Source organism: Penicillium atrosanguineum, assembly GCF_028827265.1.
Source record: "Penicillium atrosanguineum strain IBT 20685 chromosome Unknown utg000008l_segment0_segment0, whole genome shotgun sequence".
Classification (NCBI taxonomy): domain Eukaryota; kingdom Fungi; phylum Ascomycota; class Eurotiomycetes; order Eurotiales; family Aspergillaceae; genus Penicillium; species Penicillium atrosanguineum.
This window is the reverse complement of record NW_026623140.1, coordinates 1,347,932-1,361,346: the sequence shown is the minus strand read 5'-3', so window position 1 is coordinate 1,361,346 and position 13,415 is coordinate 1,347,932. Positions and strand designations below refer to the sequence as shown.

Genomic DNA, 13,415 nt, shown 5'->3' with positions numbered 1-13,415 from the left:
TACAGTCAGCTATTATAGCACGCTTGATATCTAAGATAGGGAAGATGTTGTCCGTCGATGGTTCATTAATCTTTTCTCCGCTATAATGCCTTCACCTTGGAGAAGTCGAGGATGGTTCTACCGCCAAGTTGAAGGCATCTGAAGCTAATAGACAGGTGGAAACCTCATTCTCTACGGGGAGCTTGACAGATGAAATGTTTGGCTTTTCCGAGAACTATAGGTTGTTTTCTGTGCACATGTTAAGATGTTTGCATACTGTCCCTCAGGAACATCAGTAGGTCTTAGACATTACTCAATCTGGGGTCAGATTTCAGGAGCTTCTCCACCAAGGGAAACCTTTTCGCAGAAATCGTGAAGTCACACCAGAACCCACCATCGGCTTTACACATGATCTGAGTATTGTATCTCGTCGGATAAGCGCGCTGTAGTGCATGCCCCAGCACAAGTGGCGAAGTATTGGGACATTCATCACCCTCTCTCGATATCACAGCTGGACCGAAATCGAGATTGCGCCACGCGCCGCACCAATTCGTGCTCGAATAGCTCAATTGACCGGGCTCAACGATGTGGAGGGAAATGTGACGTTTCCAATGCGCTCTACTGACAGCCCAAGAACGCTCAATATTCTCCACCTTCAATCCTTCGACCAGCGCGAGACGATGTTTGTAGGCTAATTCTGCGAGTGAGACTTTGTCCGGATTTGGTGTATGCAAAAGGGCGTAGCATGTGCCGTTGTGAAGATAAGGCTTGTCGGCAGGAAGGGCAGGGTGTCGCCCGCGACAATTCATCGCTGAAGTAATGGCCACAGTCCTGGAGGTTTTACGTCCAAGATAGGCTAATTTAGCCAAAAGTGCAATAATGATGTCACCGCTTGTCAATGCTGGTGCTTCTTCACCGTACTTAGCCTTAAGGGCTTTAGTATGGCGGTCTCGAAGGCCTTCAATAAGGCTGATAGGCAAGAACAGCAATCGGCGAACTTCATTTGAGTTGAGTATGAGATCTTGCATGAAGTTCAATATAGCCCTGACTCTTTCCGATTTACTCATTATGCGGAAAGTGTTTTTCCTCCGGAGTTCTTTCTAAGAGAGATTTTCGAGTCCGTGCAGCGTACCAGGCTCTAGCTCAAGAAATTTCGCCGGGGTCTCCCCTTTGACCAGCTGCATCCACGCCTCGATCAAACACCCGAACCCCATCTGACCGGTGACCGCATGAGGCAAGTTCAGCGCAACAACCGTGGCATCCGCATACCTCGTTATATGCACGAGCAGAAGCGGCGTGTCCGATCTCTCAAATTTCCGCTCCTTAGGCCAAGTGGAAGGAGTCCATTTACCTTCTAGTTCTGGGATAGTGCATGGCCCGTGCAAGATTTCGCAATCTGTCTGCATCACCTTGGGCAGCAACTGGGCATCTGCGAACGTTAAGTCAACGGTATCAGATGACCAGTGGAACAGCTGATAGTCGGTTGTAAAAGACGTGGGGAGACGATACGCTAGGTTCCCATCTTTGGAAATGGCCTCGAGGCGAGCTCCAAGGATCGGCAGGTGGTTTCTGATGAGTCGATTTAAGGCTGTGCGCATTGCTTCTTCATTCAGGATCGCGCGGACGACTAGGAAGACGAATGTGCGGATGTTATCGATCGGCTTCCATTGGTCTAGAGGCTCTAGTGGAATGATTCTGGATTCCGCGTTCCAGGCTCCGCTGGACCCATTTGTTGGGCCGCTGGCCCCGTTTGTGGTTTCCATCTGGCGTGGTTCAGGGGTTGAGGAATTGAGAGCATATTCGGATAAAAAAGTAAGCTGAGGCATTAAGGAGATCAGACTCAAGCTGAAGGTCAGCATCAGATATGGCCGATCATTACTATATCTGGAAATAAGCTTTCTCGTATCAAACACATGGTTCCACGGGAGATTTTGTAAAGTAAGAAAGTAAGGAAGCGTGAAATCGGACTTTGACCATGTTCTAATGTAGTATGTAATCTATGATTCATCATCTATGTGCTGGGAGGGGAAAAAAACAACCGAAAAATCAAATACACCTTGTCCTTCGAAAAGCCGCTTTACCCATAATCCATCAAAATCGCTCAAGAGATACCTATAGATTCCCAGAAAATCGCTTGCGCTTGTAAAACATGCATATAACGCTCAGTAAATGCTCAGACAAATCAAAAGAAATCAACAACGAATGTAAATGGAGTATATGTTCGATCAATGGATCTGTCGGTTAGAAGCTGAACAGACCAGTTCGCTTCTTACCGTATGGGTAGACGATAAGGGCAGCGATAAACAGGCCGACGGTAATGCCGATGGCGACCTGAATCATACCGAGACCGAGACTAGCGACGGATGTTTCGGATAGTACGCTGGTGGATGTGCTGTTGCCGGAGGTCTTGAGGTTCTGTCGGACCTCGTTGGCGTATTGCAGTCCAGCTATTAAGGAACCACTGGAGGCGAGACCAGAGGGAACGAGTACGAATATACCCGGGAGAATGGCCGTGGCGGCGTGACCGTGCCACAGGCGACTATAAAGATTGCCCAGGACACCGATGGTGAAAGCGCCCACGGTGTTGGCGACTTCGGACTGGGTGCCCAGTTTGGATTGAGAGAAGTAATTTGTGATGTAGCCGCACACAGCGATGAAAACCATGACCGGCATCTGTTTCCATTTGCCGTGGTTGACTATTGCGAGAAAAACGGCGTAGATAGCGACGAAGGGAAATTCGCGAGTGTATACTGATCCCCAAACATCCAAGTTGGAACATGAGGAAGCATTGGTGGCGTTACCATCGATAAGACCGTAGATAGTGGTACCAACTGTGATGCCGTAACCGAGGAAGAGGGAGTAGATAATGGCGTAGACCATTCGAATGGATCCGGCGATAATTTGGTGCGATTGCAGTTCCAGACTGCTACAAAGAACCATGAAGCCGGGGAGGATAAGAGCGATTGACGATTGCGCTAGAGCCGAGAAGCAGAAAAGTGGTTCACCGTTGTGTCGAATACTGCCCAGAGCGCGAGCAAGGAAAGAGGTCAGGACAGCAGCCGTGACTTCAAAGACGTTAGAGTAGAGAACGGAGCGTGGAGCTAAGATATGTTGCATGAACCCGACCAAGCAACCGAGCAGGAAAATGACCGGCATATCGATCGGGCGAGCTTCGAAAGCGAAAGGACCGACAGTGGCACTGGCAAAGCCGTACGTGAGGACAATGATCCATTTGTTGAAGCGCGGCTTGCGAGACATAATCTCGTCAAGCTCGTGGGTCGCCTCTTCGACACCGATCAGATCGTGCACGACGTTTTTGTAAACGTTGTGGGTGTCGGCGAGCCGACCGAGGTCAACGCCTTGCACCATGCGCACTAGTTTCACCTCGGCGGTGCGAGTGGTCGGATCATCAAATGACATGATCATACAGCCTGGGAGATACAGGAACTGACCCGACACCTCAAGCACACGGGCGGTCATCTGCATGTACTCCTCGAGACGGTGGGTGGGAGCACCATAGCGCATGAGCGCACGGCACAGCTGCATGATGTAACGTTGACGGGCAATAATCTCAGCAATGTGAACAGTGACACGAATCTCGTCCTCCAGACGAGTCTTACGCTTGCCCCTCTTGCGTCGCCTGCCACCCTGGACAGCCTCGGTGGCGGCTGGGAGGCTGGTACCGCTCAGGTTCATAGAAGCATCGATCAATGATGAGGTGGAGCGGTGGGCAGATTTTTTGTACCACTTGAGCTTTTCCTTGCGAGGAGTGACAGCCCCAGAAGTCGGCATGGAAGGAGAGAGCGAACCGCCCTTCTTCGGGGTTGTCGCACCCGATGAAACTTGAGTGTCGCTGTCCGAGTCATCGGTAATGACACTCTCGGGGCGAGAGCCTGCCGTCTGGCTCGCATGCAGCTTCAGCAACTGGGACAAGATGCCACTGCCGCCAGCAAGCCCGCTGGATCGCCGGCGGGTTGCGAAGTCTCGAATGACCCCCTCGGGCGTGGTGGTTCCAGATCGCTGGTAGGCACTTTGCGGCTTGCGCTTCAGCTTATCCTGGACCTGGGTCATGCTGCGCACCAGACGATGAGCCTCAGCACTGGGCGGGGGCTCAATAAGGGTCTCGCCAGTTTCGATGGCTTGCAATCTGTCTGATTCCTGACGAGCTCGGCGTGCCTGGAGCTCCTCCATGGGGATCCCTCCTTCGAAGTCATCAAGGAGAACCGATGCATTGAGAGGCTCTCCTTCATCTTCAGGCCGACCGAGTCGCTCACCTAGCCGGTGAGTCTTCTGTCGGATAATCTGACCAGCATGAAGGAATCGATTGCGAGCGGAAGTAGTCCGCTCTATGAATCCAGAGTGTCCATGCTTCTCCGGGTCGGCAGAGTCGCGAGACGGCCATTCCTCTGGCGTGGTACTAGTACCGAGTCCGCTACGCGAGTATGCGGGGGCAGGCGGGGTGATGGTTCCGGAGCCGACCAAAGGGACTTCGCTTAGCTCCGTGGGTGGCAGCAGAGGTGCATCAGACCGATCGGAAAAGATGCGGTTGTTGGTTTGATGGTCGGGATGATACCTACTGCTTATTGAGCGTCTGATAGATTCGAAGCGCACCCGCGGCGACCGGATTCGATGCTCGACTGGAGGCTCTGGCGCCGGCGCGGGATCGTGCAGCCCCGCCTCGTATTGGTGCGCATCCGCGGTGACTTCACGCTCAAGACTGTTCCTGCTGCTAATTGCAGGCGGCGTGATAATTGGAAATGGAATTTCGTCGTATTCTTCGGCCGGGCTGGGGTGCGGGTTGGGGATTGAGTCTGCCATTGAAAAGAGTCCGAGATTCCGGACGCGGAATGCTCGTCTCGGCAGTTCTTGCACTATGCAACGAGTGTAGAAGAATCTAAGGAACACAGGAACGAAAAAAGAAAAAGATGAGAGAAGAGAGGCAAAAAATAGATTAGAAAACAAATAGCTAGCCAAGAGTCCGAACCAAGGCGAGTCGGGGAGAAAAAGGACCACGGATCCATGGCAAGCTAGCTTTTTTTCGCTGAATCCGGGAGTCTAGACATGCGATCGCCATATGATCCACATGAAATCATCGATAAGCAAATGGCTTTTTGTTTTCCCTCTGTATGACACAAGGTCCGTGTGTAAGTGGTCGAACTTTTCTCTATGGGTTGAGTTTAGATTTTTTTTTTTTTTTTTTTTTTTTAGTTCCATGCTTCCAAGCCACCAAGCCCTAATCAACCGACATGGATCCTCACTCTCCGTCACCCTGACCCCTCCTCTCCCCCCTCCATCCAAGGCGTAGGTTCGTGCCTTGGACCCGGGGGAAACCAGACAGCCATGGCGAAATGTTCTAGACTTGAGTACGTACCACTTTGTACATCATCTCGGGCCGGTGGGTCGGGGTGGCGATCCAGTTTGACAGTGGCACCGAAGGCATCCGCTGGTTCGTACCGTAGTTTCACAATATCCCGGTCTTAGCTTCTTCCCGAAAACTAAGCTAAAAAATGTATCAGGCCAGCTGACCCTGGTCTCCAATTACCCTAAGGTGCGGTTATCTTGAGTATGTGTGCCCTTATCTGCTCTCCTTGGGTTTCCAGCCCGTGACGATCGTGGGTCCACGATGCTCGGCCACCTCCTGAGCTCTTGTCCACTTTCGCAAGGGGAAAGGAGTATTGGGAATACAGCATATTGACCCACAGTGATGGGATCATCACACGTACTCTGGTGCCTGACGAGAGTCAATCACAGCCCTGGTGGGCTGGTGGGGAGGGAGAGCACAGAGCATGAACCAGTTTCAGCAGTTTAGCTGCGCGGATTATAGATAGAAACACAGTAATCAAGACCCACCGACACATACACAAGGGATCGAAACAAATGACGAATCTCCGAAAGGTGACAGCCCAGGGCGCCACCTCGCAGGAAGTGGGCCCTTCTCATGCATTTGATTCTCCTAACGCCTGCGCTATTCTCATCTCAATTGCTAGAACGAAATGTGACCAGATCCACCATCGTGAAACTCAATTGCTTAATCCGAGCGCTTCTTCCCTGGAAGTGTCCAGCCATTCAGATATCCAGTGCCTGCATTGAGATAGCAGGCATATCCCAACCACGCATAATATGGAGTCATCAACCAGAAGGCCGTGCGATCCGCCGACCACCAGTTAGCCAAAAGCAGGCTCACGTTGCCAATGAGCAGAGCCATATCGCCGAGGGCCGCGGCCGGCCTCCCCACCCCGAAGAACAACGGCATCCACAGGAAGTTTAGCGCCAGCTGGGTCGTGTACAGGGTCTGGGCGGTCGCGTTGCTATCGCGCACAGCCAACGAGAGGGACTCGTGGGCAACCGTTGTTGCGTGATGAGAAGCGTATCCCATCAATCCGTAGAGGATAGTCCATGCGGGCGCAAAGAGCCAGCCGGGGGGCTAAAAGGGGGTTGCCGCAGCTTGCGATAGGTGTCCTGGGTCGCGTTCCCTGACCAGTCCTTGGATCAGCTATATCCCTCATATCGCAGGGCCCCCATCAGATGTCAGGGTCACTCACGGTTGGTGAGCAGAGCGATAGCGGTGCCTCCCACGATGGGGGTCCCGACCGCGAACAGCGGTGACGCGAAAACAGCTTGCGGAAGGGCGAAAGACCACGGCATCTTGTACATAAACGTAAACGTAGCTGATCCCTTATTCGCGGAGAGGATTGAGATCTTAAATACGCGTGAGGACGAATGGCCGTAGCCGTGGCAGCCGGGATCGCGATCTGGCGAGGTTCGACGGAGCTACGTCATCGCCCATCGCTCGTCCAGATCGGTTGATATAGTCAAGGCTGCCACCTCGCGTAGAGATCCAAGCTTCTACTATGGAGCTTAGAAGATTTAGTGAATGCTAGCGAGTTTTGAAATAACAATTCATTTCTAAGTCTAACTGTTTTAAATTGTAACTACCGATGCGTCTGCCTGGGTGCCTGGAAAAGCCACATGTACCTTGAATTGCATTCTTACTCGGAACATCTAACTACTGGTTTCTTGGAAATATTAAGATCGCTTGGTTCAATGATCACTTTACGAGAATTTCTCATATCCAATTTCAGTTTTAATTAAAATTCTTGAAAGACCGTTGCTTGCAGATGAGATGAACTACTTGCTCGTATGATTCTCAAGACGCGCAACCTATAGTAAGGTTGCCAAGGCCCCGTGTTCCCTATGCAACTTGTTCTCGAAGCCTATAAAGAGACCAGGATGATTCGAATTGCACGGTGACTTCTTGACCGTCGGAGCGGGCGTACTAAGTGGCCGGCTTATCTGTGAGTCCAGGGGGTCGAATGGGTTAAAGCTGGTAGATATAAAATGACTTAAAAAGCGAAGCCAGAAATTATGAAGTTTGAGACACAGATCCATCTAAAAATTGGAACCGAAACCCCTACCGACGACTTTGCATTTCATAGCCACAAGATGCCATTGCGGCTTTTGTGTGTCCATGGCTGGGGGACAAGTGAGAAGGTCAGTAGGTTCCAAACAAGGTAGTAATTTACTGTACTGAAAGCTAGCAGATCCTGCGTTCCCAATTAAATACAGAAAAACGAACAATGCTCATATGACCCATTCTGATTGTTGACAGGCGGGCTTATTGGGGATCTGCAGCGGGATAATACAGTGACATTTCACTTCCTCGAAGGCGAGGTTGACTCAGATGCCGGACCAGGCATTGCAGGCTACTATGATGGTCCGTACTACAGCTACTGTAGAATTCCAAGAGCCTTTTCTGCCGAAGACGACGGATCTGAAATCTTAGAGGCGTACAACTTGCTGTACGAGACTAATGCCCTCCACGGCCCCTTCGACGGGGTCCTTGGCTTCTCACATGGGGGAACCTTGGCTGCAGGGTTACTCATTCACCCTGCCAAAATGTTGCCACAGGAGCCGCCTCTTGTTCGATGCGCCATCTTCGTCAATTCTTTGCCACCGTTCCGTATGCACCCGGGCGAGTATCCTGTTGTCGATAAGGGGCTTGAGGGCTACATCAAAATTCCCTGCGTGAATGTTGCAGGGGCCAAGGATCCTTTGTTTCCATGCTCACTTGCACTTCACCGAATTTGTGACCCACAATCGTCTCCTTTCGTGGTGCATGAAAAGGGTCATGATATTCCTACTGATCGGAAAAATGTCGCCATCCTGGCCCACGCCGTTCGCAGGCTATCGATGAAGATGTCGGGAATGTGCCGATGCCACTGTAGAAACGGTTTAGACCAATGAATTCAATCACAAAGACTATCTCATTAAGGAAGGAGTATCAAGTGTATCTTATTCTAGGCAATGCTCTACTAGGCATGTGTTACTATTTCCTGGGCTCAAGCCGGCTAATTTCTTTCCCATGCCTGGTATTAAGGAAATTGGACCTCAATCCTGAATAAACCGAGAACACTATGTAGGATTTGATGAGCTGTTTACGGGCCATTGTGGTTCTTCAGACCTGATGTATTGGCAGCTCACTTCACTCTCTACAAACTAGCCCAACTATTCATCTGATTGATCAAACTGGCTTGACAGCTAGCCCTTGAAACATGCAGGGCATCCCAATAACCATCAAATTCAGTGACTCGGAGCCGTTCCCAGAGGGCATTGCAATTCCGGGGTTGGGGGGCAATGGCGAAGATTTATCCATCCTGGCTGCAGATGCTTGTATGCCTATGGAAATTGTGGGGATGGGGTTTCGTGGACCTGGCGACGCATCAGATGTCGAAAGGCTTTGGAAGATGGTCGTCGAGCAAAGGGAGGGATGGAAATCTATCCCAAAGGAGCGTTGGAATAACAAGGCATTCCATCATCCGGACCACGCTCGGCATGGCACGGTAAGATTCTGAGTAGAGGAGGCATTGAATCAAAATACTTATAGCAACGATGCAGATAAATGTCAAGGAAGGACATCTTATGGAAGAGGATTTGTCTCTGTTTGACGCGCCATTCTTCAATATGACCGGCGACGAGGCTGCTGTATATTTCACCAAAACCCCAAATTCGTCACATAACTAACGGTGTATTCCAGGCCATGGACCCTCAACAGAGCCTATTGCTTGAAATGTCGTATGAGGGACTAGAGAATGGTATTTTGTTCCATAACATCTATCACTCGTGTACTGACAGTGAAAAGCCGGAATACCCCTGTCGCAATTCATGGGAAGCAAAACATCCTGTTTTGTGAGATCCTTGAGCGCCGATTACACCGATTTACTTCTTCGCGATCCAGAATGCGTACCAATGTACCGGTGCACGAACGCTGGCCAGTCTCGTGCCATGGCTTCCAACCGTATTTCTTATTTCTTTGATCTGAAAGGTCCTAGCGTCACAGTAGACACAGCATGTTCAGGCAGACTTGTCGCATGCCAAAGCCTTCAAAACGGTGACGCGTCCATGGCAGTCACCGCTGGTGTAAATCTCATTCTCAGTCACGAATTCATGTCGACGATGAGTATGATGAGGTCAGTACCAACAGCAAATCCCGAATAAATCAATTATAATTTGGCCGTGCCAGGTTTCTTTCCCCAGACGGCCGTTGTTACACATTTGGTGAGCGGGCCAATGGCTACGCACGAGGTGAAGCCGTTGATTGCCTCATACTCAAACCACTCGGCGATGCCCTTCGCGACCAAAACACCATATGCGCCGTCATCCGAGGCAGTGGATCTAACCAGGATGGCCGTACTCTGAGAATCACACTTCCACGCGGCACTACACAGGAAACCTTGATTCGGGATGTTTATGCGAGGGCGGACCTGGATTCAAAAGAAACAGAAGTTGTTGAGGCCAATGGCACTGGCACTCAAGGAGGCGATCCAATCGAGACGGGCGCGATCTCTCGAGCTTTCGGATCCGCTTATGAGTCTAGACCAACAATAAGAATTGGCTCAATTAAAACAAATGTCGGACTCTTGGAAGGTGCAAGTGGGGTTGCGGGCGTCATCAAGGCTGTCCTCATGTTGGAGAATCGCATGATTCTACCCAGTCGTAACTTTAAAGCACCAAACCCACGGATCCAATTGGAGGAGTGGAATTTGAAAGTCTGTAAAGTATTTCTCGGAGTTCTATATTTACATTGTCCTGACATCATTAGGTTCAATCAACACCTGAGCCATGGGAACCATCTGGTCCCCATCGGGTATCCGTCAACAGTTTCGGGTATGGCGGATCCAACGCTCATGTCGGAATTGAAGATGCCTTCGGGGTACCTTACTAGCCGTGGGCTACAACGATGGTTTTTGGGACCGTCAAATTCCGGTAAGAAGTCGCAGCTTGACTTCGCGCATCAAGGGTGGCCATCACAAAGGAACAGAATTTTCGTGCTTTCTGGATTTGACGAACGATCATGTCAAGAGCAGATTCGAAGACTGCGCGATTATCTTGTGGCCAAACAAGGATTAATGAATGATGAATTTATGGACGATCTCGCGTTTACACTCAACGAACGTCGATCTCGATTTATGTGGAAAACAGCAGTTATTGGAGATTCTGTCCCTACCCTAATTGATGTACTCTCCGGAACCCCTCAAATAAGAAGTTCTATTCGAAAAAGGACCTTGGCATTTATATTCACCGGTCAAGGAGCACAATGGGCTGACATGGGGAAGGAACTACTTCATGCTTATCCGGTATTTCGGGAGTCAATCACCATGATTGACGCATTCCTAGAGACGCTTCAAGCCCAATTCAGTGTCTACGGTACGCAGACTTGGACACAGGGCTAACTTGTGTGGACTGAAAGGAGACCGATCAATTACAGATGAAATGGCCAGGAGTTCAGAATACTCCCATCTTAGCCACCCTTTGCTCAGCCAGACCGTGTGCTCTGCTCTGCAAATAGCGCTCGTCGATCTCCTCGTATCTTGAGGAGTGTACCCCGCCTCAGTCACAGGTCACTCTAGCGGTGAAATTGCCGCTGCATACGCTAGTGGTACCTTGAGCTTGGAGGACGCGATGAGCATAGCGTATCACCGTGGGGTGATTGCCAGCCCATTATTGACGGCCCAAGTACATGGTGGTATGATGGCAATCCGAATGTCATCGGAAGAAGTTCAAGCTCTCTTGGCTAGAATGAATTCCGGAAAGGCTGTCATGGCCTGCGTGAACAGTCCCTGCAGCGTGACAATATCCGGGGATGCAGCTGCAATCGACGAATTAGACAAAGGCCTCAAAAAGAGCCCTGTGCTCAGCCGTCGCTTAGCGGTGGATGTCGCTTATCACTCCCATTACATGGAGCTTGTCTCGAATGAGTACCTGAAATCAATAGAACACACCGCGCCAAAGAACCCTAATAACCTGACCGACCCGATTTCCTTCTTCTCTTCTGTCACGGGAACGGAGCTTCAACCCGAAGCGCTCGGGCCTCAAGACGGGGTGTCGAACTTACTTGGTCAAGTCAAATTCGCCGAGTCGGTGAAGAAACTCTGTTTCGAGACAAACACTCGGCATACCGGAATCGGAACGCCTGCAGGCAGGCGGGCAAAGAGAGTGGGTACCGCGCAGAAGCCAAACGTTGATTTTATTCTCGAAATTGGTCCCCATTCGGCTCTTGCTGCCCCGGTGAAGCAAATCATTCAAGCAGATGTGAAGCTCAAGGCAGCAGATATCGAGTATGCCAGCCTCTTGGTACGAAGACAAGATGCCGTATCTTGCGGGCTAGACGGCATGAACGCCATGAAAAGTCTGACATCTGTGAACTATCCATTGAATTTTGAATCAATCAATCGTCAAGACGCAGCGAGTAACCAACGATGTCCACGCCTTCTAGTGGATCTACCCCCATATTTTCCTGGAACACAGTAGATCATACTGGGCCGAACCCCGTATGAGTAAAACATACAGACACCGGGAATCCCCCCGAACAGATCTACTCGGAGCAACAGACAACGTGGCTTGCCCATTCGAACCACGTTGGCGAAATTACTTGCGCATCTCGGAGATACCCTGGCTCAAGGACCACACGATTCAATCTGATATCGTCTTCCCGGCCGCAGGATACATATGCATGGCGATCGAAGCGGCCATGCAATTGGTCGCAGATATCGGTGACATTGCTGCGTTCGCTTGGAAAGTTTCAATTCGATCGGCGCTAATTATCCCTGAAACCGCTGGCATTGAAATCATGACATCATTGCACTTCAATCACGAAGCCGATCGGTCGGGCTCGGGGTATGGATTCCATGTGTACTCGGTGTCGAAGGAAAACAGAGGGACCGAGCATTGTACCGGGATTGTCCAAGCGGAGAAAAAGCACAGAGCCACTGATGGAGTGAAGATCAGCGAAGTAGGTGGCTCAACGACGCTCCCCGAATGTGACTCCGAAGACTTCTCAGTGGTTAACGTTGATCATCTATATGAAGGGCTACGTCATATCGGCTTGGATTACGGCCCTTGCTTTACCAATTTGACATCGGCACATACAAGTGATAGTGACACTTGCTTTTGCGGAAATTGCACTTCCCAATACGGCAGCAGTCATGCCGATGCAGTTTGAGCATCCGCTATTGATCCATCCTTGCACGTTAGATAGCATGTTCCACGCAATCTTTGCCACACTGTCGGATAATGCGTCTCTGGAAAAAGGGCCGATGATACCAGTTTCGATCGAAAATATACGAGTGGCAACCTGCATCAACTCCTGTGCCGGAGGAGTCCTTCGTGCATGTACCCAGGTGCAACCGGATTCAGGGGATACAGTCTTGGCATCCATCGTCGCAGCAGAGATCAGCGATGGGATGGGTAGCTCAGAGCCCAGGATATACGTGAAAAGGCTAAGATGTAAACGACTTGACATTGCGACAAGCGATGTAAAGTCGTCAAAACACGCTCCTCTTATCTTTGGGGTTGAGTGGCAGCCAGGTCCTGAATTGCTTCTCGGCAACGTCAACTCTAATCGAGTTCTCAAAGAGCATGTTCAATCAGAGGAGCAATCATCGTTGCGGGAACATTACGAAAATTATGCGACTGAACTCATCCAGGACTTCCTTATGCGATCAGATCAACATGGTCAGAACCAACCAGATTCAGTTGTAAGCAAGTATAGGTCTAGTCTCGCCGAACTTCTCCGAGAATATACGCACGGAGAGATAAACCAGGGAACAAAGACAGAAGGAGACAAGCAAAGGGAGATTCCTCAGCCAATGAAAAGACTACTTCGCGCTATCGGAGCACATTTGCATTCAATATTTGATGGTGACGATAGGCACATTCAACAAAGCAGATTCAGGCTCTGGAATCCCTATTGGGAGATCCTCGCCACTGATCATATTTATCTTTGTGCCACAAAGTATCTTGCACTGCTCGGCAATAAGAAGCCAGATATTTCAGTTCTTGAGATCTGCGAAGGAATAGGTCAGCCATACACAATGTTCTTGGAAAGCCTCGCAGCCGGATTGGAAAATCCAAATCGGATACCGTGCTGCATCAAATAC

The 13,415-nt window shown here is 50.3% G+C and overlaps 4 protein-coding genes across 4 annotated transcripts; 1 reads left to right on the top strand and 3 right to left on the bottom strand.

Moving 5' to 3' along the window:
• Positions 1-281: 281 nt before the first annotated feature.
• On the bottom strand, positions 282-1,742 carry N7443_010017 (uncharacterized protein; the record flags this gene model as incomplete). The annotated part of the gene is made up of 2 exons (XM_056890073.1): positions 282-1,000; positions 1,112-1,742. The coding sequence occupies 2 exons, from the start codon at positions 1,740-1,742 to the stop codon at positions 282-284; spliced, it is 1,350 nt and encodes a 449-aa protein (XP_056736564.1).
• A 478-nt stretch (positions 1,743-2,220) lies between these two features.
• Positions 2,221-4,797, bottom strand: N7443_010016 (threonine/serine exporter family protein; the record flags this gene model as incomplete). The annotated part of the gene is made up of 1 exon (XM_056890072.1): positions 2,221-4,797. One exon carries the CDS (start codon positions 4,795-4,797, stop codon positions 2,221-2,223), a length of 2,577 nt encoding a protein of 858 aa, XP_056736563.1.
• A 1,210-nt stretch (positions 4,798-6,007) lies between these two features.
• On the bottom strand, positions 6,008-6,624 carry N7443_010015 (TspO/MBR family protein; the record flags this gene model as incomplete). Its single annotated transcript, XM_056890071.1, has 2 exons — positions 6,008-6,403; positions 6,556-6,624. The coding sequence occupies 2 exons, from the start codon at positions 6,622-6,624 to the stop codon at positions 6,008-6,010; spliced, it is 465 nt and encodes a 154-aa protein (XP_056736562.1).
• Positions 6,625-7,422: 798 nt separating this feature from the next.
• On the top strand, positions 7,423-12,478 carry N7443_010014 (Alkaline phosphatase-like alpha/beta/alpha; the record flags this gene model as incomplete). The annotated part of the gene is made up of 10 exons (XM_056890070.1): positions 7,423-7,474; positions 7,589-8,177; positions 8,564-8,819; positions 8,875-8,961; positions 9,014-9,071; positions 9,119-9,446; positions 9,500-10,012; positions 10,079-10,683; positions 10,877-11,610; positions 11,753-12,478. The coding sequence occupies 10 exons, from the start codon at positions 7,423-7,425 to the stop codon at positions 12,476-12,478; spliced, it is 3,948 nt and encodes a 1,315-aa protein (XP_056736561.1).
• Positions 12,479-13,415: the final 937 nt, after the last annotated feature.